Raw genomic sequence first — 25,205 nt, 5'->3', positions numbered from 1 at the left:
AGAGGCAGGCAGCTGCAATATTCTGGAATATCTCTGTCATTTAGCAGGTTAATGAGTCTGCAAATGACATCAATCTGTGGGACAGTGTCAGGGGCTGTGGTCTAAGATACTCGTTCTTATGTCACAACTTAAAGAGCTGACATTATACCTTCAGCTCCAGACTTAGGAGGCACAGGGGCAGCTCCCATGCTCTGTGTGCCACCCCACCACTTCACAAAGCACCCACCACATTTCCCAGCAAAGTCCTGCAAGGCTGTAGCACAGCTTTGCATTGGAGTGCTGGTCTCCCCCCCGGCCCAGGTCTGGGAAGGGGTCTTAAACAAAAGGCATCTTTTGGGTGAGTGAGGAACCTTTCACACTGCTGGGGTGGTCTGGAGGGCCTGGTGGCAGATGGGAAGCAGCAGGGCTGTGGTGCTTTGGGATCCATGTGGTGGAGCAGCCAGGGCTCTGGAATTTGCAGTGTAAACTATGCACGAGGTGCAATGCGGGACTTTTATTTTTCTGCCAATGGAAACTTCGGAAATAACGAGAAAGGGAGAGCTCTTGAACTGATGTAATTCCAAGGGTTTCAACTGATAACACTGATGATTTGCAACCACGTATCAACCTCCTTTCTGGCACCAGCTCCTTCTCAGACAGGGCGCTACCCCAGAGGTTTCATTAACATCAGATTATAACCCCCTGTTAAAGAAAGATGATTTACGAGTATCTTGAGTGTGAATGCAAAGGTGGAGGTTTCCTGGACTGTTTTTAATGGGTTTGCATTCAGGTGCAGGAAAAGGAAAGGTAAGCTAGGAAAGGCCTGGAATGCTGATGAATTTGTGGGTGAAATAACCTTCTTTTAGCAGCTTTTTACTTTTCCTCACCGATCCCATGAGGTAACTGTAAAATTAGGGTATCCAAAGAAAATTGCAAAGCATTAAATAAAGCACAAAACCACAATATATTGTAGAATAAGTGGATCACGTGACATCAGTGTCAGCTCAACTTTTGAAACCAGCAGAATTGTCCTGGAAACATAAAAATACGTGTCATTATTTCATACTGCAAAACACTGGAAATCCTGCAAAATCTAGAGTGTACATTTTTATACAATTTCAGTCCAATTGAAGCAGACTTTTTGCTGCCTTGGTTACTGAAATTGGCCTGGTAAGCACAAGACTCGGCCAAACCCCATAATTCACTCATTTTTCTTGACAGGCCTCTCAGGATCAACAGTTTCCACTGACCTGTAAGTCTTCGAGCCAAGAGCAAATCTCTTCAGTGCAGAAATTAATCTGTGAACCTTGAAGAGCAGCAGCAGAATCAAAATGATAGCCCTGTGATAACTACTTCAGATTTATTTTTAATAAATGCCAGTACTCTCCTTGACAATAATTTAAAGATGTTTTTTAAAATTTATTTTTTATTTTCATGACCAAGTACACATCCATACAGGCAACTATGTTTTGACAACTGCAAATACATAAGATGTGACGCTGGTAGGCTTGCCATGTTCCCCATGTTCCATGAAGATGCTCCAGGAGCACCTAACAGTGATTATCTATGCTACATGCTTTATTTCTCAGGAATGACATTAGCTTATATCCCAGTTGCACTAAAATAATTATAATGTGTTTCTGTATTGAAGTTGTGTGCAAAATGTTGTCATGTGTGGCACTGCTGTATTGCTGATGCTGCCCAAACCCATGTCAGAGAGCACCCTTGAGAGAAAACCCCCTATGAGAACTAGGTCATCTAAGTGCAACATTTAAATAGAGTCACGGGGAAAAAAAAGTCATGCTCCCTTAAGAAAAATCATGGCTTTCCGTGATTTGAAAATGCAACAGCCCTGACGTCTCCGTGTCCCCTCTCGCTGCATGTGGCATTTCTTGACTCGGCAGCTCTGTGGCTGCCGGCTCTGAGCCTCTTCTTCCTCTCCATCTCCTTCCTCCCCTTCCAGTCCTCTCTGCAGTTACTCTGGCCCAAATCCTCTGCATTCATGGCAATGAACATTTTCACTCTTCCAGCTATCTGAAGGAATCTTTCTTCCAAAACGTGTTAACCATTTTTTAATATTTTGCGTTTCCCGCTTTGTGATCGAAAAAGTTTATTTTTTAACAAAGTTTATGAAACAGTCTTTTGTTTTGAAGGATCTGGCATTTATGGCGGAGACATTGAAACCCAATGACCTTTAGGGTCTCTCCCAGCCTAAACCATTCTATGGGTCTATGATAACAGTAACAACCCTTTCTTTTTCTTCAAGCTGGAATCCTAAAATAATTCAAGCCCACTATTGTCCTGCAGCTTAGCTTTCCACCCAAATGTGTGCACCTCAGTTGCAATAACCCTTCTGTTAATTTAAAAGCAATAACCATTTACCTTTGCTTGATAACCAGGGCCCATATCCTGCTGATTCAGGAGAAATGCTGGGTCACAGCTTTCATATTGAGAAATAAGTGTGATAGGAATATCTGCTGGAATCTCATCTAAACTTGACCTATCCAAATATTTTAATGGCTTTGCGTATATTTTCTGAGTTCAACAGTTATAATGTCACTTAGGAAATGTAAAATGAATGTATTTTACTTTGTTAAATGGCTTTCCATATCATGGAGAATAACAAATATTTTTGTAAAATATTATGGATTGACTGCCAACCTCCTCGTACCTCTCCCCACAGCAACACCTGTCTTCAGTTAATAAAAAAGCAGGGAAACATTTGAGTTGGAAGTGGGGTGTGAAAGGAAGAGAAACATGTGCACATCATCCTTACAAACAAAACATATCCTGCTTTGGAAATGATGATTTAGAAAGGAAATGTACCAAAATGGAAAGAATTCAGAAAACAAGATGGATCGGAGGATCAGAAATCATGGACTGCAAGGAAAGCTGAAGGATTTGGTATTGTTTAGTCTAGAAATAAGTGTTGTGGGGACATAGTGTCCAAATATGTAGAAGGTAGCTCTAAGGAGGAAAGAATAAACTCAGTTCATATCCCCTAGGGTTAGGACATGTTGTCATAGGCTTAACTGAGGAGATGGTTTCATCAGGGAAAATAGTTCCCAGCTGAGGTGACAACGAAGAGACAGGCTCACAAGGGAGGCTGCACATCCCCATCACCCCTCATTTCTAAGAACAAGTAATTGAGGAAAGAGCGAGGGAAAGCTGCCTGATGATGAGGTTAGGTGATCTTCCTAAGTCTGCTTCTTACAATTACCATGTTGGAGTTGGGACCAGCTTGACTACACTCCAAAAACATTGGGTTTTTTTCTTAAAACATTAAGATGCTCTAAGTAGCAGTTGTGAGGCAGAGTGACTGTGGTAGGAGCCTGGCAGAGATTTTGAGCCTTGCTCCTGCTGGCCTCCCCTTTCTAGAAATTATACCCTCTGACTGTGCAGTAAAAGTCAAACTCCATTTGGAGGTCAACAGTCCTCATTGTCCATATCAGAGAGAAGATCCAGGAATTTCAGCCCTCACTGTATTTGGTTTGTGTGGCAAGGTTTTGGTATTGTGTGTATGGAGGCTACAGGGGTGGCTTCTGTGAGAAGCTGCCAGAAGCCTCCCCCATTTTCAACAGAGCCAATGCCAGCTAGCTCCAAGACAGACCCACCACTGGCCAAGGACGAGCCCATCAGCGACAGAGAAGAGTAATGGAGTGGCTTTGTAAGGACTTAGCATCCAACCAGGGTCAACCCACCCCACGTGTGTAACAGAGCATTTAATCTCTAAAATGCTGGGGGTGCTGTTATGGCTGAGACAGGCAGGAGAGCCAAGACCTTGCTCAATGGAATGCAGTGAAGCCTGGGCTCCCACCTTGGCTTACAGAGGCTGAAGATATGTACATCAGCTTATATGGAGTAATTCAACACTCTTTAAGAAAAATAGAGCTGTTTCCTTTTGGATCCCAAGTGAGTGGGAGGATGTCTAGTTCATTTTTTATTCATCTGAATCACTTTTGAAAGTATCCTAGTCTTGCAGTGAAAAATTTTGCAGTGTGTTATGAAAGGACACCTAAAAATCTTGTCCATATTTTTTTTTTTAAATGTCTGTCATTCACAGCTTGGCAGTCCCACAAGCTATTAGAAAAAGGGAGTTCTCTGTGGTGAATGGAAAATAGTAAATCCAGGGTGAGATCAGAAGTACAATACAATCCATCAGCATGTTAAAAACACAAACTGACAAAAAATATAGCCTTCAAGGTTCTTAAACACATTCAAAGTAAAATCTGTCTGGGTTGTGAATTAGAGAGACAGAGAAAGTGATGCCTGAAATGGATACAGAGCAAGGAAGATAACGTGACAATTTTTATGGATGAGTGTAGGCTACACTTGAAAGGGTCCCCTGTCTTCCTTCATGTTTCCTAAAGAGCCAATGTCAACAGTCCACTTTCTGCTTGCAATAAATTTAAGTCCCATCAGCCATAAAACAAAGATGCCCTATTCTTAGTGCAACCTCAATAACTTCCCATTCTAGTTACTATAAACGTTTCTGTTATGAATGTATAATTCTCACCAGTCCCTTATATGCCAGCCTGACTCATGTTACCTAATTTTTCACTCTGTGCCTCAAACCACTGAAGTGGGGATTTGGCTGTCTATGTGGCCAGTGCTTTGTGGAGCTCCAGGGAGTCTGTTGGCAACACCTGGCTGTAACACAAAAAACAGTGCAAGTAATTTATGATCTGTATGCTGATAACCATGTTTCTCAACTCTAATTTTGGGTCAAGCATTTGAAAACACCCTCCCCCAGCAAATTTTAGGTGATAGAATGTCTTTTCTCAAGAATATGTTGAATATGAAAAGAAACATATTCTGATGCTGAGAATCACTGTGGGTGCTGAGGACCGTGGATTTTCCAGTACTCAGGTAGTGTAACGGGCACACTGAGATTCAGTAAGGCTCAAGCTTATACTGAAGAGATGTGTGTTCTGCCCATATCTGAACACTTAGTAGATGTTTCCTAAGGTCAGTCTCCTTTGTCTTAATGGCACCTACCTTTTGTACTCAGGATTAAGCTGCAGTTATCGGTTCTGTGTGTTCCCACCACTACCCACCGACCTCAGAGCAAAGTTAAACAGCTCCAGGCAAAAGTGCTCAGATTAAGTTTGGAAATGTTGCACACAAAGGGAAGAGATTAGGCCTTATCTTAAATGAAATGCTATCCTTTCATGTCTGATACCTAGCTCCTCTGTGAGGTCCTTCTGGATGAATATCCCGTTACTGACTTTCAACTTTGCCTTGCAATTTGCAATTGAAAGACTGAACGCTGGACAAGGACAGTAAGAAAATCTTCAGTGCAGAGAATCCAAAAATAAACAATCTTATGAGGGTATTAATGTGAATGAAAGAAATAAGGCATTAAAAAATGAGAAGGAAGATATAGGAAAAACAGGGAAAATGTGCATGATAGGAGAAGTCAAATGTCACTTGCTTCTGGGAGGTGTTGATATTGGGCCATATACACATTGTGATACTTATGCCAGCCATATTTGCTCACGAGCATAGTACTGGTTTAACTACACTGATCAAAAAAATCAAACTTAATTAAATCAGAGCAATGTTTGCATGCAGGAAGCATGCAGCCCTTCAAAGGCAAACTTCTCTTTGATGTGCTGGACTGAATTTCACAGAGCATAAGGCTGAAGGGAATATTAAGAATTGGTAGAATCATTGGCTGGTTCATCCATAAGGCTGGAGCACAAAAGTCTTCCCTCGTATCTGGGCATTAGGTGTAGCCATTGGAAGATGGCCCTAGATGGCCACAGTGGTGATCCCATGCGGAGCACCCTGTGCTCACACTCTCCCTGTACTGCACTGTGCCTGTTCCTACACTGAGTTGTCAGCTGGGCTCCCCATTCAGCTCTACACTCGTCCCTGCTGCTGGAAACATGCCACGTGCTGCAAACTTGGACTCCACATTCACATGGGATCACCTGTACTTCTGGGGTAGGGAGAGAGGGTAGGTCTCTGTTTATTAGACAAGCTTTGGCAGAACAGCCCAAGTTAGGTATTTCCCAGCCCTTAAGGAGCCTTGAGGCAGAGCATCTGGCACAAAAGGCCCTGTAAACTTTACTGCTTGGGAAGGGACAGAATAAGGTTCTTCCTGTAAACGTGATACTATCTGCACAAAACATTAATAACTGCTGTGGCCTGAATCCCAGGATGTTCATGAATTCCACTTAGCAGCTACCCACATAGCATTTAGCAGTTTTATTAGCAGTTTGCTATCAAAACAGAAGGGCAGGACTTGGTACCTGGGCCACCTTCTACCCAAACCCTTTGAGACCAGAGCACAGAGGATTCTCTCAGCTTACCACAACTTTTTGGGAAAGAAGCAGCACTAAACACCATGAAGACGAGCAACGAAGGATTCACACTGTAGGGTAAATATCTGCCTCTAAAAGCTCCTGTGCTGAGTTCCAGCATCCATTCCATTAATCCTGTGTTCTTCTCCAAGTTTTCATTTCAGCTCAGCTTTTCTCCATCTGAGTAGCTCCAATACGTCCAGGATATGGTCCTATTTTTAGCTGTTCACAATGCACAAGCAGCACATGATTCTAGGTACTGGGATATTAAAACAGAAAGTCATCGCATCAGATCTCATTGAAATACAGCTGCCCCTGGAGTTTCCAATTCAGATCAACTTCACGTCTTTAATTGCATGGGGCACTTGTGTGGTTCATAACATTAGTGTTCAGGCAACTGTGCCCTTTTGGGGCAGATTTGATAGAACCATGGGTTTTGAATGCAGGTTAAGTACTGTTCATTCATTTATAGCCTCACATAGTTCCTCAGATATCACAATTTTCTTGGAAGGGAATGTCTGCTAGTGCTAATGTGCTTGGAAAGCTCATAAAACCCAGAAGTAGCAGCAGCTTGTGTATCTTGCATTTGCTAACAGTTCACTGTAGGTTTCTCTGATGTGGCAGATTTAGAGGGGTCATATTTCCACCTGGATGAATTTGCCCATGAATAATTCTCCCGTCTTGTGTACAAACGAGATTTTCCTACAACACCCATATATTTCTCTGTCCCAATTCTCCATGTCTCTCTGGTATTTTTCTTCACAGCACACCGTGGTCAAGGCAACAGAAAGAAAATCTTTTTATGAACATGCATGTTATTTTCTGAGCCTTCTACGTCTTCTTTGAGGAGGGTAGGGCTCAAGCAAGATTTTAGCTGGTGGTGATAATGGTGCAGTTTAAGGATGATTTGGTGCAGTTATACACCTTGTCTTGTCATTGTTCAGACCAACACAGGTCAGAAATACCCAGGCTGATGCTAAAACCCTGATAGCATGAGAAGCAGCACCCAGTAGGTGCTCCACAGCCTGAGCAATGTCACAGTGTGCCTGCTTTGTGCTGTGGGGTGGCAGGGACTGGGGTGGCTTAGGCAGCAATGGCCCTGTCCTCATGCCTGGCTTCACACCAGCCCGTGTGGGATTTTCTTCATCCTTGGACACTGAGAGAGAATTGGTGATTTTCCCACCTGGAATCTCTGCACAGACGCAGGTTAACCATCATGCAGAGGCACTTCTGGGAATTCTGCACAGGCTGCAATTGCATCCTGTCCCCAGCCTTGATCATGCCCCCAGTTTTCAAAGTTCTCTCAAAATCCAAATGAAAACCAACAAAGCCCTGATCTGACAGAAAGAAACTGTTGGTTAAACTCTAAACAATCTTTTGGGAAACCCTATTTTTCCTGTTTCCCATTTTTGACAGCTCTTAGCGGGTTCATTTATTTTTCCCCTTTGAGATTAATCACGGTAAGGCACAAGACCCACTTGCTGCTTGTGTTACACCAGGCAAGGTGCTCCAGGCTGCCTGGAGATTGCTCCTGTACTCTGCATGCTTCCTCCTGGTCATTTCTGCTCCAGCAAGGGGAAGAGAGGCTTGTAAAACCCTGCTCCCTCCCAGCCACTCCTGCCAGTTCACACCTCCTGCACTAAACTCCATGTCCAGGAGGTTAAGGGAAGGTATGGAAACGTTGGCTCCAGAGAAGAACTGAAGCTAACAAAAACATGTTGGCTGTATGTTTGCATATGTAAACATATTTGTGCTTCGAAGAGAAGAAAGCTTCTCAATTTTGGTCACAAAACAGCAAGATTTTGATCTATTTGCCTCTGTGAGTAGGTGAAAAAGTCAGTATTCAATGAAGAGTGTAAGAAATGTGCTCATGGTAGTAGATAAAAGAGCACCTCTATGCACATGCAAGCATTTTGGAAAGCTTATGCAACATTTCCTTTTCAAATAAACAGATACGTACAGCCCTGTTTCCAAAATGTCACCGAGAATATCACTTGCAAATGTTTTTGGAAAGGAGGTTGCCAAATTGCTAAATATATTCCATGCTTTGAATAGGCATTTTGTACTGTTTCCTTTCTACCCTGATAAATCTTTTCTTAGCCCTCCCACAGAAACTCAAAGACCTGCCTGGCGATGGCATCCCTCTGGGTTGGGTGCCTGTCCCCATGTTATAGAGCTGGGTGCTGTGCCAGGGGAAGCCTATGACCCTGCTTGCGTTCCCCTTGCTGCCAACCCCTCGCAGGACTGGCACAGTGGAAGAGGATGAAGGAGGAGAAACAGGGACACGACCAAAGGGATGGGAGCAGAAGGGCAGGAGAAGCTGTGACAGCACCAGCACGAGGTCTGCACTGCGTGGGGATGGGTGCTCACAGCTGGCCTGACGCTGGCCTGCACCAAGGCCCAGAGGTGCAGAAATTAGCTGACATCATGGTTTTCAGAGACTCATGCTTTAAAAATTCAGAAGGCTTTTTTATATACTACTTTGCCTCAGTGATGAATGGCCATCTGTCTGTAAATTAGTACAGATACCCAGAATGCATCATTTCAAGGTTTTTACACTTCAGCTGAAAGACCTTACACAGGCAATGAAGAGGAAATGGTGCAACTCATGACACATTAGCACACACTGCATACAAACCTCTGCCCTACCCATCCACTGCTTTCCCAAAGGTATCAGGGGCAGGCTGCTGGGCTTTCTGAAATCAGACACAGTGCCATCCACGAGCTATTCCTGGTGGTAACAGATATCTATGATTTTCTTTTTATTGGTCAGTCATACAGTAAGGAGGAAAAGTCAGGTCAGATCCACAAACCCCCAGTGCTTCTGAGGAGGCAGAAGAACTCATATTGCATTCCAGACTTAAATATTTCATCCTTCCTTACATGATTCCACCAACTTGCAAAAATGAGGGTACAAGGAGAGGGCAGATGCCCACATCAATCTCAACAAAGAGATCACTGAAGCACTATTACATGGACATGCTGAGCCTAAATAATGCATCCAAGGTAGCTACCTAACATGGAACCAAATTCATCATTTACTACTATTTTAGTCATATATGGCAAGAGCCACTGCCACCAAGCTGCAGAAGCAGCACATCCATTTGTGCTTCCAGGAGGAGAACCAGCTTGGGTTATCCAGATGTAAAGTAATCTTGTTAAAGCTGAATCTCTTCCCAATCCAATTCACCACAGGGATGCAAAAACTCTTCTCGCAGAAGGGAAGTGGTGGTTTTGAAAAGCTGCACATGAGATGGTAGGGCCTCTCTTTTTCTTTTGTGATCAACGTGTGAAAAAATGCATGCAGAGTCTGTAACAGCTAGAAAGGCTGGAGATAAAAATATCCCTCACAACACGTAGGAAGGGTTAGGAAGAACCTCCTGGGTGATCAGGAGTAGCCGCTCACTGTTGAAGACACCAGGTTTAATGAGGGTACACAATAATGTACCAACATGACAGCTGTATCAAACCAGCACCATTTGGAGCGCTACACCTTCTGCTCCTGGCTGGCAGGGATCCTCCAGAACCTCCTCCTCTTAGGATCAGTATGATCAGTACACTTTCTTCCCTTCTCCAGCTGAGATTTATTTATAGCCTACTTACAACCATTTGTTCTTGAGCCAGCACCATCCATTAGTGGAACTAGTGGCTCCTCCTCCTTATTGCTCATGGCTTTCTGGAGCACGATGACATCCCCTTGGCCTCCCCCAGCGCACTGGGAGCCTGTGGTGCCATGGTCGCTTGTCCTCTGCACCGGGGACCTGCACCCAACCCACTGCCTGCTCCTCAGACGGGCACCCTCCTGCGGGAAGGCCCCGGGGAGAACCATGCGTGGTGCTGAACTGGCTGCTGCACGGACATACGGAGGACCACAGCTCTGGCACAGCGCAACACCCGCCCCACTCCCGGGACGCCACAGCAGTTCCCCGGTGCTGACCCTGCAGCGCTCCGAGCCCACAACACCCGCGCCACTTCTGGGGCCCTGCAACACGCACCCCAGCGCTGTGACCCACGACACGCCCCGCAGCTCTGCCCCCGGCACACCCGTCCCAATTCCCGGCAAACCCGTCCCAATTCCCGGCACCCCGCAGCTCCCGGTTCCCCGCCGTCCCCGCGCGCCCCCGACCCCGCAGCGCGCGCAGGCGCGGGACGCGAGCGCGCGCACCGCCGCCCCCCGCCGTCCTCGTCTCCCCGCGCCTCGCGGAGGCCGCGCATGCGCGCCGCCGCCCTCCCGCTGCGGGACTCCCCCTGCACGGCGCGGGCCGGGCGCGGCGGAGGGGGCGTGGCTTCCGAGGGCGTGTCCCGCGGGGGCGTGTGCCGCGCGCGGGGGGCGGGGCGCGGCGCGGCGCGCCCTGTCCATGGTGCGGGTGGCGGCGCGGGTGTCCCCGCGGCGGGAGCGCGGCGGCGCGGGGCTGTATGGACGTGATGTCCCCGCAACAGGAGCACCTCGGCCCGGGCCGCTCGTCCTCGGTGAGCGGCGAGAGCAGGGGCTTCGCCGCCGCCGACAGCAAGAAGGTGAGGCCGCCCCTGGAGACCACCCGGGAAAGCGCCCCCCGGTCCTCGTCCGTATCCCGGAGCTTCCTGCGGCGGGCACCGCAGGTCAGCGCGGTCCCACCGCGTGCTCCGCCGCGCCATCTCTCTGGGTCCTGCACGCCGCCGTCGGAACCGGGGTCGGGGGAGCCGCTGGCGGAGCCGGGGCTGTCGGCGGGAAGGGTTCGTGCACGGGCTCCCCGGGGAGCTGGGAGTGCGGCTGTGCCCGGTGTGGCCGAGGGGCTTCTGACGGGTGGATTACCCGGGGACCTCAGGGGGGTGGCTGCACGCATGTCCCGGGAGCACAGGGAGGCTGCTGCCTGGATGTCCGGGGTAGGTACGGAGCGCCGCTGCACAGCTGTCCCGGGCAGCTCGGGAAGGGTTTGCTGGGTGCTGTTCGGTGCAGTCACAGAGCTTTGCTGCATGGATTTCCCGGTGATCTGGTGCGGAGGGTGCTGCTGCATGGATGTGCTGGACCGACAAGGGGGTTTGCTACATGCATTTCGTGGGGAAACCTAAAGGGCGTTTTGCTGGATGGATTTCTAGAGGTTTTCCTCGGTGGGTATCAGAGAGAGCTGGGGAAAGGTTTGCAGAGCGGTTATCCAGGGAATCGAAGAGGGATCTGCTGCCTGTGTGCCTGGAGAGAGCGAGGGAAGGGTTTGGTAGAGATGAGGGTGTTTGTTGGCTGCTCTCTCACGTGCTTTGTGCAAGAGAAATACAAGAAGCTCCCTGAAGAAGCATCTTGTGCAAAGTGTATACAATTGATAGCAGAAGAACCTCATCCCATCTTCAAAACTGATTGTAAAATCTGTTTGATGTCTCAAATTGCTTTTCAGCATCTGACACAATCAAGTGCAAAATGCTCTCTTCTGCATACAGCCAAGCACTTGTTTCTTTCTGCCTTTTATTTAGCTGTAACAAGCGAGCTGTGATAACCAGATCCTTCCTGCTGTATAAAACAGGAATTCTTTTTTTCTCTTGGGTTTAGCAAGTGCTGAAGTGTTTTTCTGTCCAAAGTAGAGCTGGTACCTTGCTGCCTTGCAGATTTTGCTTCACAATGACATTTAAATCTATTCACTGCCTTGTCTTTAGAGGTTCACTTCAGACGGCTGCCAAATAGGCTGGCAGGATTAGAATGACTGGCCAGGTTTCAGTGTCCCTTAGTAAATCTGTCCACCTGGTGACAATTTAGGATGGTAGTAAAGTCTGAGCTTGTGTCCAATCCTGTGGCTAAGCGGTCTCTGGGATTTTGCTGGCCGTGGCTCAGCAGTGCTGATGTGTCTCTTTGGGCTGGGAGGTGATGCTGTGTGTTTCCATGGGTTGTGTCCATGTGTGCTGTGTCTCATCAAGCCACATAGTGCTCCAGCCTGACTGCAGCCCTGGGGACCTCTTCTAATGGCAGCTGCTGTCAGTGGTGGAATGGTTGCCTGGAGAGAGTTTCGCCAAGATTTCTACTACACTTTGCTGCAGTTAATACCTGATTGGTTTCTGAACTGGGCATGTGATACACCTACACAAGGTGATGGAGTACCTTCTGCTGCCCAGCTGGGCAAAATGATGGAGTAGATACTCACCCTTTCCAAGTGCTGTGATCTAATTTGAGATGGCTACATGTGCAGCTTTGATTTTTATCAAAAATTTATTTCATTTTTGCTGAAGACAGAATACCATATACCTTCCAACCTGGCAGAGCCCTGATGCTAGGCACCCACCTGAAATGAGAAGTTATGTTCAAGTACTGCAAAGATGAACATTTTTATCGTGCAAGTTCCACTTCATTATTTAGCATTCTGAGGACAAATATTAATGGCAGCACTTGTGTTTCCTATTCCTGCTCCAAAGAGCCCACAGTCAAAGGAATGCAGACCTTGTTTTTGCCAACGCTGACAAGAGAGCAGGGATATTACTTTTTACAGATCTTGGCAGCCCTTTTGGAATTCCTCAGCGTGGAGGCACATGCAGCGGGGGTACAGATGGAGATCCTCCTGTGGAGAAGCAGCTTGAGACCCTGGCTGGGCCCTGCAGCATATGGCAGCTTTGTACACCATGCACAGCCAACACAGGCAGCCACCAACATCCAGCCAGCAGCTCAGCTGCTTGTCCACAGTTGTGGTGCTTCCTTGAGACTGCTAGCGTGTCACCTCTTTATGTCTCTCTGGGAAAGAAGATTCCTACCTTTATCCATGTACAGGAAAGGAGTATTCCAAATTTTGCCTGAAGCTGGATCTCAGTGACAGTTCAAATATTTCTTTTACTGTTTGTGTCCTTTGGACTCTGTATACCCCTATATACTCTATACCTCTGTGTTGTTTTCCACTCAGTGCCAAAGCATCATTTTTTCACAATACAGAAAGTCCTTTTTGGTAACAGGGAGCTTAACTTGTTTGTATTGGTTGCATACAGTGAAATGGAAGAATGTGTTGGCAAGAAATCAGTTTTGATACTAGTGACACAGCATGTCAAGTTAAACAATTTCGTTGCAAATATGTATTTAACATCAACTGTTTTGCTTTCTGGCAAAAGCTACCCTTAAATATGTGATGCTAGGCGACCACTGAACCTTTCTCCCTTTTTATTATCATGACTATGTTTTCTCAAATTAGCTGAGATTTGCTGCATTGTTCTGTGGTTTTCTGAACTCCTACTTCATCTTCCACTTGGCTGTCATAACGAAGCTGAAGGATCACGTGCTTGATCACACCACAGAACCAGAATAGGGACAGAAAATGTCTAGGGCTTTTTTCATGTATTTTATGTGACCATTTAAACTAATATCCTGGAAACGTTTCTGTGCCTATTCTTGGCATGCAAAATAATTTGCACTGCTAACCTACCTCACAGTCTGTGGGAGGTTCTCTCTGTTAAATGCTTACAATGCTCTGCTAAAAGGCGACATTGAAGTGCAGTGTTTTAGTTCATGCTTTTGGAAAATTCTGGGCTAGTTTCCCTCTTTTACTGGACTTATTGGAGTCACTGTGTGTGACTGACCTACAGAGAAGTTTTGTATTGACTGTTTAGCTTAGAAACAAATACCAGTAAATTGATGCAACTCTGAAGTAGATTGCAGCAGCATGAGTAAAAGTGATTATACAGATAGAGCTTATTTCTACAAATTTGTCACAACAAACTATGCAGCAGAGATGTCTTTTATGCCAATGTAACTGTGTCAGCAGTAGCAGCTGGGTCATTTAACCATATTTATAAGTTCCTGGTGTTTCACTTCTCTCTTCTCAGAGGGGCTAGATTCCAACCAACCCTGAAGATTTTATGCAAAACAATATCTGGTAGCACGAGGAGTCAGTCCTAGGATTTTTGCTGCCTCCTTGAAGATCTCAAGTAACTGCTTAAAATATTTTGGAGGCTCAGCAGTTTTTAATATTTACACCTACAAAGTGTGCAAAAAAAATTATTTTGAATACTAATCAAAGTAGCATTTATGGTTTGAGACTTGAAATCTGGCAATTCTGTCACCGTAAATATGTGTTTCTTTGTGAGTCTGATCACAAGTGCAGCAACAGTTTACTGGCAGGGAAAAGGGAGTTATAGTGTTCCTCAACAGTGTATTAAATGGATCAATTCAAGCAAATTAATGGCATTGGAAGAGTAATCATAGATAATCTTCATCCCTTGTTTTACTCTGAAAAGATGAATCAAGTAGGTATTTACCATTATATTTTATGATACCTTGATCTCATGCCAATATATATATGTTTTTTTTAAGATAAATCTTCTTAAGCAGGTATTTCTTCTTCCTGCAAGAGTGTCCTGTTTACTATGGTCCTGGCTGATGATCTGGTGGGTTTTTTCTAGAATCACACCTGGTAGTGCTGGAAATTTCAGACACATAGGAACACTTCTGGCACTATTTAGTGGAGTGGGGAACAATTCCTATCATCCTGCAGACATATCCTGTAGCTATTTTGTCTCTGATGAGGACTGAAAAAGCCTCTACTTTAATGAAATCACTCGCAAAGTGGGTCATTAAGTTAAAATCACCTTGGTGGGCTGTGCTGGCTTGTGGTAACTTCCTGTTGTGATGTGCCTCCTGGTGCTGATTTAATTACGAACTAGTGTTAGCAATCCTTCATTTCTCTGTCCATGAGAGAAACTGAAAATTATGCAGAAAACAATGTGTTCTAGTTCTTGAGTCTCCTGTTCGTGGGATTTTTGTTTGCCCCTCCTGGTGGCAGTAGGAAAGAGAGGGGCATGATAGGTCATGTGGTATATAATACTCAAGAACCACAAATAACAAATTATTGCCTCATTACTTAATGTTGCTTGAAGTATGGATATGGAATGGGGGGAATCTCCTCTCTGTCATCTGTAAACTGCTCCTGAGAAAGTCTTTATGCACAGAAACTGGGGCAGAATTTTATCCATGTGTTAACCTTCATGCTTTGTGGCGAGCTTGAAAGGAAGCTTTGGGCTTCAACAAGACCACCACAAACAGTGTCACTGGTCTGAGCAGTGCCCTGACTCACTGTAGGACCCACAAGCAACATACTCAATGTTCCCCTCCTCTATGATGTGTTTACTAATCTTTCACATCTTCATCTTGTGATGTAGATGAGTGGAATCTTTTGAAGACATCCATAGCAGTGCTTCCAAAGATTTGTATCCTTCGGGAAGTATGGTGAAACATGTTTTGCTCTTAGCTTCTTTTATCCATTTTTCTTTCTGCTCTGAGATGGCCTTCAGTCTTTGCTGTGCTCTCTAGCAGCTGCTGTTCCATGATGATGCGCTTTTGGTTCCACTGTGTTGATAGCTCTTTCTCTTGTGCCCCTGCAATTGTTTTCTCCACAATTATCCATCCAAAAATGGCTTTCTTTCTAGGAAGGTCCTTGTAAGTAAAAGTATTCTGCCAGCATAAACAAAAGCACATAGTTTTGTCACCTGCTCTGCCTTTATGGTAAATGGTCTCTCTGTGGGATCTGCGTCTCTGCTGCTTGAGCCAGCAGTTCAAATGCAGTCATCTTCTCACCCTGTTTATGAGGGCTCAGGAATGTAATAGGTCAGCATAGGTCCATTTCTTGCTTTAACAAAGTATAAGAATTCTTGTTATTTTTGGTACTTTTTGACAACTCTAGTCTGTAAGTCTAACAAATACTGCATTATAGTATGTAGGAAAATATAATCTGTTGCCTCTCATAAGTGGCCAGTGATACAGGGGCAAGAGTGATGCCCAGTTGTCCTGCAAAATTAACTGCTATATGCTGAGGGTTGTTGTGATTTTTCTGATTTTCAGGCATTTAGCTGAACTTTGTCTCATAGTTTCTAGTAAGGATTTATTGTCTGTGCTTTGGTTCATATCTAGCTAAACCAGGAGTGTGTGCCACAGATATGTTTTGTTGCTCAGACAACAAGAGCAGAGTTTGCATGGGTGAAATCCCTCACAGTTATTAACTTAAATACATTTAGAGAGTAGGATTTGTTAAAATCAGACTTCCTTTCATTAGAAAAATAAAGCAGTGAAAGGGAGAGCTTAGCCACTTGAAAGCAATCCTCAGCTAGAGGCATTGGCACATCTGAGGGTTATCCCTGTCATCCAGTTAAATGACCCAGGCAGATGTCCCAGCCTTGACCCATTTCTGGAGCGAGCCTGTAAATCAGGAGCCTGAAATCCTTCAGTGTCTGGGGAGGCTTTAACAAGGTTATCTGCACATTGCTGAGGAGGCATTTCTGTTGTGTTTACCTGTCACTCAGGAACTAAGTAAATTTTTCAACTGTTTTGTGTGTCTGTTCTTAAACAGACCTCAAGTAACATTTTCTCATCCTAAGCTCAAACCACTGCAAGAAGACAGTTTTTCCTTGTGTTACTGAGCATATACATTTTTCTGTTCCCTGTCCTTTGCTCAAATAGCAAGGAGAGGATTGATGATGATTAACTCTTATTTTCTTGGTCACCTTACTTTTCTTTTACAGTCAGTGGAGAAAAACTTATTCAGACAAGATGAGCCGTGCCCTAAATTGTCCTTTTCTCTCTGTCAGCTATAAAAGGAGCACGGGGCAGACAGCTCAGGTGTGTGAATCGGAGCCTGGGGAGAGGAATCTTCCTGCATGTGTCTGACCATGGCATGGCTCAGGTAGCACAGCCTGGCAATGTGGGCAGTGTGCGCCCAGGGAATCACTGCACAAAGTCCCTATCTTAGCCTGCCTGCTCTGACCAGTAGCTGCAGCAGGGTATTCACTTAGTGCAGAGATTTTAACTTCTCTAGACACTTGAAAATATTATAAACACTCTATATGTACTACTTAAGTTACTTGTCATCACAAAATAAATTGTAAGTACCATTAATTTTTTTCATACATTTTTTATTTAATTCACACTCTGCCATTCTCTTTAGAAGCGTGATATAGTAAAGTGATACACATAAAGTACAGAAACACTTACAGGTTTTTTTTTTATCTTACCACATGTTACCTTTTCCACGGTGGAAATCAATATTGTAACTTGGCAATATATTAATCTATATAAATTTCATATAGTACCATCATCCACTTCAACTGCGAGGCAAAATTAGTTGAATGCTGGCATCCAGCATGATGACTTGGGAGATACTTGTGCACGTTTTACTGTAATCCATAGGGGTTCTGGTTCTGGTTCCTGAGGAGAGACAGCATATTTTCATGATGTTTTGCAAGCTTTCTGTCCTCAGCATGGTGGGCTGGTCTGCTCATAAACCGCCTACCATCACAGTTTACAAAACAGTGCATCACATTGTAGGTCTGATCGATATCTGGTGTAAATTCATTCTTTTCCAGTCTACAGGCCTATGACTTTTTTATACCAGATGTGAAACTGGCCAAATACTACCACCAGTCCAACAACTGAAAATGCAAAACCCTTTTGTTTCTGTTAAAAAGTCAAGACAACGACAATCAGAAATGCAGAAAGTATGAAGTTAAACCTGAATTGGAGGGGAAGGGGCAGCAACTCAAGCTTTTGGATGTGAGGAAGTCAGCAACAGCTCTAGTTTGTCCTGATTGATACAAGATTATCATCTTTGCATCTGGCACACTGTAAACATTCATTATAGATATTGATTTTATGATACATTTCACATGGGTCTGAATCAGCCAGCAAGTATGAGAATTTCTGTCTGTGTTGACCTTTCTAATATTTACATGAAAAAAATGGGAGATAATGATGTAGGACACATGTTGAGAAATGCTTCTCTGTGTCTCATGCTTAGATAATTGGTCAGTGCATCTCCTTTTCCTCCCAAACATCTGCTCTCACAACAGCTGTTCAGGATATATCTCCTCTTTTCCACATTGCCATCCTTGCACATAATAAAAGCAAAAAAAAAAAAAGAGGATAGCAGGCAACTGGATCCAACTCAATGAAAAGGGAATTTATCCTCTCCCTTCTCAAAGTTAATCAATTCAAGTTGTCATGATGGTCACTTATTTTCTCTTCCCAAACTCTGTACATAGAAAAATAAAAATAAAACACCCCTTTCTGCCTGTAATCAATGTCTCTGTGTATTGTGTTTATTTGCATACAGCTGACCTGACTCACTTGAGTGCTGTGAAAATTTTCCTTTTCTCATCAGTGATCTTTTTATGTTTTGAGGCTATATTTTTTTTCTGTTAAAATCTGCTTAGTAGCTGTGCTAAGAGTTTGCCCAGAGAGGCTGTAGAATCTCATCCTTGGAGATGAGACCTGCACTGGAGGTGGCCCAGAGTGGCCTGCTTGAATGGGTCTTGCTGGCAGCAGGTTCAGAGAGGCTGGGTCACAGACCTGCTGGGCTCCCCTCCGACTGGGATTATCTGTCAGCTATTTGAGCTCTTACTAAACTCGCTGTAGTCTAGACTTTACTTTGGTCTTCAGACTTTTGAGTCAAGACTAGAATCTCACTGGCACAGATGCTATTCAACACTGCTAACCCAAGCTTGAAAAAAAATTCTGTAATTGCCATAGATTTTAAAATACTGCAGGTGGTTTCCCCCAGTGGCTTTCTTTTCAGACCTGAAGATCTCTTTGAAAACGCAACCAAACTTCCACTGCGTTTGCAGGAGCTGAGATGCTCCAGTTTTTACCCCCACAAAAGCCACCTGCCCAGTAATGTGTAAATTGCAGTAAATTTCCCACTGGGAGTTGATGCTTTATATAAACTCCTGAAATCTGCCTGTTGTGTGACATATGTGGCTGGTCTTCCATAGTATGTTACACTGCATTGTTAGATCTCTTTTTGTCTTTGTATTTACAGGTATGCTACTTTTAAAACCTCTAACAGCTTTTCAGATTTGCTAGCAATAAGACAAACAGATTTATTTCACTAGAACAATTTATCTTATTTATTTATTTAAAAAAATATTAAAAGTGGGCATCTCTTTTATTAGTAATCTTTTATTGTTCAGTTATAGTCCAGTTGGAGACAGCTAAATGTTCCCAGACTTAATTTATCAGTCTTGAGAAGGTTATTTTTTGATAAAATAGGGAGGAGGGGATAATTTTTAAAGGTGAATTGAAATTACACAGTTGAATTTATAACAATTGCTGCACAATAGCTGTAACTGAGTGACAAAACAAACAAGCATGCTCTATGTCAATAAAGAGAGAACCAAAAAAATGACGCAATAACAGATGGACTGCAGTGAGTAAAATAAATGCACTTGTCACAAGCAAGTAAAATACGCAGAGTTCAGTTTCTCCGAGGGGAGCACACTGTGCACCTGCCCAAACACAATGTGTGCCACATCCAGCACATACATTGGCAGAAGAGTCAGTTGTTCTGACTGTCCTGACATATTTGTCCTGGTAGTCAGTGGTTATTTTTGGTATGAAGGAAGAGAGTCATGCTTTGTGATTAGCTGAGAACAGGGATTTCATGACTGTCAGAAGTTCACCTGTTTGTGGGCTCTCAGTGGTGGCCAGGGCGGTGTAAGGTACCACTGCATCATTGGATATTCTCCTGTGAGGGTCTCAGGAGGAGTTTGACCCTTGTTCTTTTGTTCACCAGTTTATTCTGAAAAGTGTTTGAGCTAAATAAGGTAACAGTCACCCTTCTGGCGGAGGGTCAGTGACAGGAGAGGTCATGCACCTTGGCAGCAGGCTGCACAACCAGTTCAAGACGGCCCTCCAGGGTTAGGGCCAGGACTACTCAGTCCTGCTTCTGGCTGCAGGAAGGAGACTGAATGCATTGTGGTGAATACATTTGCATTCAGGAAAACGTGTATTTTTGTCTCCTGTGGGTGCTTTTGAAAATTCCTACCTCTGGGGAAAACGGTGGTATTTATTTGCTCAGTATTTTTATTGTAGTGTTCAACTTCACTGACTGGAAATCCATGCTCTCTTGTTAGCTACTGACATTTTCATCTCTTCCTTGTGCTTTTTTTTTTATTTTCCCTGCGGTGTTCTCTGAGTGTCTCATTTTTCTCATTCTCTTCCTAGTTCTGTGCTAGCAACTGTCCTGCCTCTCTCTGTTTTATTTTTCTCATACATAATCAGCAATGAAAAAAATGTCATTGTTGACTACTGAGGGGCAAGATATGCACCAGATTGAGTAGTAGGGTAAGAAAATGCTGTTATCTCTAAAGATTTGTTAAAAAAGGGTAGCCTAATATAATGTGTAAGGTCAGGTGGGTAGAATCCAAACCTTAATTTACGGTAGATGTCGGATCTGACACAGAAATGTATGAAGCATTTGAAATTTACACCACCACCTGGATATTTGATAAATTTAAAGTACAATAAATTACTAAGGGACAAAAAAGTGGGTGAGGACCAGCTCTAGGTGTTTATTTCATGTGTACAGGGTACCTCAAGTATCTGTGTATAGACATTAACTTTCAGCTTTTCTTTTCACTGGCTTTCTGGTAATGCTCCTGCTTTTTTTACCATATTTTCCCCCTCCAAGGGGAATTTCCCTGTGATATTTTCCCCCTCCAGGGTTGCTGAGGGCAATAACTTAGCCTTTTTCCCATGGCCTGTAATTGGAGTCTGGCTCTGGCCAGTCTGTATGCATACAGTTACTGTTCCGAATCTCACCTGTGATTTCATTTTGTTTCTTTTTCCAATCAGAAGATGAAGAGTTTGGCCCAAAGACGCCAGTCTGCACCATCTTTGATCTTTGTCAAAGCACTCAGCAGATCCAGATCGGCCTCAAGGTGAGTCGGTGACTTCTGCTGGCTGTACTGTTTTGCAGTTTCTCAGCCCAAAACTTGAAATGTTTTTGAGCTGTTGTCTGCACCATTGTTGAATATACTTCAGGCTCCTCGGTAACTGCACAGCTATAAAGGCTGCTGAAAGATGTGACAGAACCAGCCCAGGCACCTGGTGGTCTCCTAGAGGTGGTTTCCCCAGTGCTGCCACACTGAGCTGTTTATACCTGGCTGGGTGGGCAGGGCTGCTCTGCAATTTGTAACCAGGCGTGCGACATTTGGGCTGCTCAGCTGTGAACAGTTTGTGACTGGCTGTGATTGCCTCCTGTGGAGATGGCATGGGCAGAAGAAGATGAATGCTTTCTGCCTTGGACACTTCCACAGTGCTGGGCGTAACTCAGGATTGTTCACTGTAGAATTGCACAATTTAATTTAACCTAAGTTTCTTCTGTCATTGCCTGCTGTATGGCACAGGCTGTCCAGGGCTCTGGAAGCACCTGCTGATTCAGGACAATGCTGTGGCCCAGGACCTGGTGATCACAGCCTTCCCCTGTCCAGTATTAGCACTTGTGGGGCTGGATTTGTGGGTGTTAAGCATTCAGCCTTTTTTGTCCTTGTCTTCTGCCAGAATTGGCTATTTCCCCTCCCTCCCTCTCTCTCTCTCTCTCTCTCCTTCTCTCCCTCCCTCTCTCCCTCCTCCAATGTAAAGTTGCCACAGAAATGGAAGTTTCTGTGGAGCTAGTCCCCTCTCCAGCCCCAGCCCTGACCTGCCATTTGAACCACTCTGCATACATAACTTTTTTCTCCCTGCACTACAGTTCATTAGACTTTAAACTTACAAAACGTGTTTATCGAGAAGTGAGCCATCTGGTCGGCTGTTAATGCTTCCAGCTGTGTATTGCTCTTTATGGAGAAATGTTATTGAGGGAAATAAAAGTATGGCTTTGTAAGGAATATTTTTTCCTACTCTGTGGTGCGTTAAGTAATCAGTACGTGAGCTTTGGAAAGTGTTTTGTCTTTGATCTAATTAATACCTGGTTTAACATCATGCAGATTTCCACAGTATTTCAGAAACCTGTGAAAGTATTCTGTGAAAAAATCAGAGTTGCAAAACAGGAAAGTCAAATTTCATTTACCTGCTGGTATTCAGACAATATTTTTCTTCAATTCTATTTTTTAAATTTACTTTATTACCTCCTCCATAAGTATCAGAAATCAGAAATAGTTGGAGAGACACCGAGTGTAATACACACTACATTTTCACCTAAGAATTTTATGCTTTCTTAAGTGTCTTGCTTGTATAGCCCAGATCAGAATTATTTCCAAATCTAGTGTGTGAAGGATTCTTTCGTAAGGCCAGTTGGCAGAAACTGTGTGGCGGAGAGACCAAAGAGGGGAATGCATTTCCTTGTTCTGCAGTAAGCAATGCTTATCCTACACAACAATGCCTCAGTCATGTCTGTCCTCTGCCTGTGGCATGCAACAATTTAGCTGCTTTCTGTTTTCAGCTGAAGTCTGTGGCCTTTGTGAGAGGTATTGGGTGAAGTCTGAGGACTCTGAAGTCAGAGCAGGCGATTTTGTAGCTTCAGAGTATTTCAGTTTAGAGTGTGACACTTTGGATGGTGTTTATTATTGTTCACAGGAGCAGCAATTCTCACCTGTGCCTGACTTCCTTGTTTGGCTGTGCAAAGCACATTCCTCTTCATCACCAAACTGATGGATAAGTTTGATCTTTCCACTCGGTTTGTTGTGTAAACGCTTAACACTGGTGAAGTGCTTTCTCTGAAGGAGAGCTGAAGAGTAACAAAATGACTTCTCATGTTTTCTAATCTCCTCCAAATGTTTTACCTCAGACCCTCTCTGCTCTTAGTTCTTATAGACACAGCCAGTCTGCAAATTCTATCATTCTTCTCTGGCAGTGAACCTTAATACTGCAACTCCATAATACTTACTTGTTAATGGTTGATTAATGATTTGTAGATAATAAAGCTCCTATCTGAAGTTAACAAACATCTGTGAGGGATTTATTTGAATACTCTCACCTCAGCAGCTGGCTCACCTCAATATTTGTTGAAATTAATGAACAAGTGCAAAGTTTAAAAGGGCAGGAAATACTTAGAAGCCGAGTCAGTTTGTATTTTTATACCACTTTATATGTCAGGTGTCCCTGGTTTATATACAGGGCACTTTCATAAAATGTAGTGGCACTTTGGACAGACTTACTCTGGGGCATTTTAAAGTTTATTAATGCTATTTATTCAAAGAAACCATTGTGACATCTGGAGATGGCTATTTAGCATTTAGATGACTAAGGTTTTTGATGGTAGTGTTATCGTAGCTGTGATGACACAAGGATGTGAGCAAGACAAGAGGATCTAGCTGGAAAAACCCATGCTTGTTTGTGACATTGTCCTCTTGTCCAGTCCTGAAAGAGAAGCAAGTCTGAAAGTCTTGCGTGCTTAACAGCTTGTCATCTTTTTCTCCAGCTGTATCATTGGGTTTAATGAACATTCAGCTTTCATTACAAATCTTGCCCTGCCTTGTCAATCATACAGAAGGAGTCACGTGATACTTGGCCTGCAGAAGAATTCTGGGATGGCTGTATGGCATGGTGGTGCACAGAAGGGAAAGCTTGCTGTAATCCATGCCTCATTTGACTTGTACCTGCCGGCAGAAGAGAAACATAGTAAATAGTGCAGATATTATAGTGGAATTTGGGCCCTTACATCCAAGAGATGACGCAGACCAACATTGCCACATTGTTCTTGCTTCTCTTCCTTTTTTCCCTGTACAGCTTCTTTTTCATCACAAAATTATGATGAATAGCCATGTAAAGACTCTTCACATCATCAGGTGTACTCTTCGGAAGCACTTTGAGCAAGGTTATTGTAGAAATACATTGGAAAAGTAAGCTTTTGGTATTTTTCTTGGCTCATATTCAGGTGCAGAAAAAATAAATTTGATTGTTAACTCCATTAATGTGTATGAAATCAGCAAAGGATTTGGGTTAGTTATATTTGTCCGCAGACCTGTTCCACAGTTGTAATCTTCCTCTTACTTTTTCTTGGTGTCTTTCAGTGAAACTTGAACAACTTAATGATACAGTTCAATGCAATACGAATTACATGCTTGAAACAGAAATGTCTGAGGCCTGGATTTAAAGCATGGGGTATTGTCATCCCAAATAATTGATACAGAATAATAAAGACTTGTTTCAAGTAAAATTTTCAGCTTTTGTTCTGCTGTCTCTCAAAACAATTTTCACACGTGACAAAACACAAGTTTTTGCTCTGCATTGGTGGTCTTCTGCTTGCATCTCTAATATTTCACAGGGACAGCCAAACTCTGTGCTGCAGCTGCCAGCAGCTTCCCCTTTTCTATTGCACACCTCAACAGATCTTTGAAAGTGATATTTTTACATGCTGAAACCAATTAATATAATTTCACAATTTCTGAGTCTGGAAGACCATTTCTAGATCTGTGTCTCTACACATTAAAGGTGTTAAAATACTGAAAATGTAACAACTCTTTTTTACAGTATGAAGAGTGTTTGTGATATTATTTTGGTGTAAGCTGGAAGGATAAGCTGTTTAAAAAAAAAATACCAAAGGATATTTTTTAGAAAGTTTTATGAATAAATCCCTTAAGAACCTGAAAAGGAAGTTCCTAAAATGCTACCTTTACTCAATTTTGTTATGTGGCTTTTATGGTTGGAGAAGTGGAAGGTAAAAACTGAAGATTCAGCAAGCTTCCAAGGTGTTTCATACCCTTGTTTACATAGAAGTAATGTTATGCCATTCAGAGAGAGGCTGTTCTTCCTTCTTCCAGTGCACAGTAAGTGATTCTGGCATGTCATCTTCTAGGGGTCCTGTGCCAAAGGCTAAATATCCCAGATAACGAAGATCATATGTGTAATCTAGTAATACGTTCCACTTGGCGCGAGTCAAATACAGAGTGTTCCCAGAGTCTTGGACATGGTGTTTTCAGGGTTTTAGTCGGAAGAAATGTGGATGATCCAAGCTATGGGACTAGAAGAAGACAAAAATAGAGACTTTTAATAAATGTAAATTGCCAGAAGGCCTTAACTGTCTCTTTTTCACAGGGAAGGGGAATAGTTGGTGTTTCAGGCAAAACTGATGGCAGGGACGAAGGGGATGAAAGTTCATTGCAAGTAACCAGCTTGTTATATACCTATTTGCTCGTTCTTCAGTCATTTCCATGCTGGTGAATAATTTTGCCTTGCAGTGTAATCTCTGTGAGGCGAGCTTGGCTGGTGAGGCA

At 43.7% G+C, this 25,205-nt stretch overlaps 1 protein-coding gene and 1 long non-coding RNA gene across 2 annotated transcripts in view; one reads left to right on the top strand and one right to left on the bottom strand.

Annotated features, from left to right (window-relative positions):
- Nucleotides 1-10,665: 10,665 nt before the first annotated feature.
- ARHGAP20 (Rho GTPase activating protein 20) overlaps nucleotides 10,666-25,205 on the top strand; it is a 56,511-nt gene continuing 41,971 nt past the window's right edge. Inside the window, exons 1-2 of the mRNA XM_053935394.1 lie at nucleotides 10,666-10,802; nucleotides 20,845-20,930. Coding sequence (XP_053791369.1) covers nucleotides 10,704-10,802; nucleotides 20,845-20,930 — 185 coding nt within the window. The 5' untranslated portion in view covers nucleotides 10,666-10,703. The remainder of the gene's footprint in view (nucleotides 10,803-20,844; nucleotides 20,931-25,205) is intronic.
- Nucleotides 21,791-25,205, bottom strand: LOC128784100 (uncharacterized). The gene is made up of 3 exons (XR_008429359.1): nucleotides 25,116-25,205; nucleotides 24,692-24,952; nucleotides 21,791-23,588 (listed from the first exon to the last, which is right to left on the bottom strand). It is a non-coding gene; the product is annotated as an uncharacterized LOC128784100 (long non-coding RNA).

This window comes from Vidua chalybeata, chromosome 2 (assembly GCF_026979565.1).
Source record: "Vidua chalybeata isolate OUT-0048 chromosome 2, bVidCha1 merged haplotype, whole genome shotgun sequence".
Taxonomy (NCBI): Eukaryota; Metazoa; Chordata; class Aves; order Passeriformes; family Viduidae; genus Vidua; species Vidua chalybeata.
This window is presented reverse-complemented; position numbering and strand designations above follow the sequence as displayed.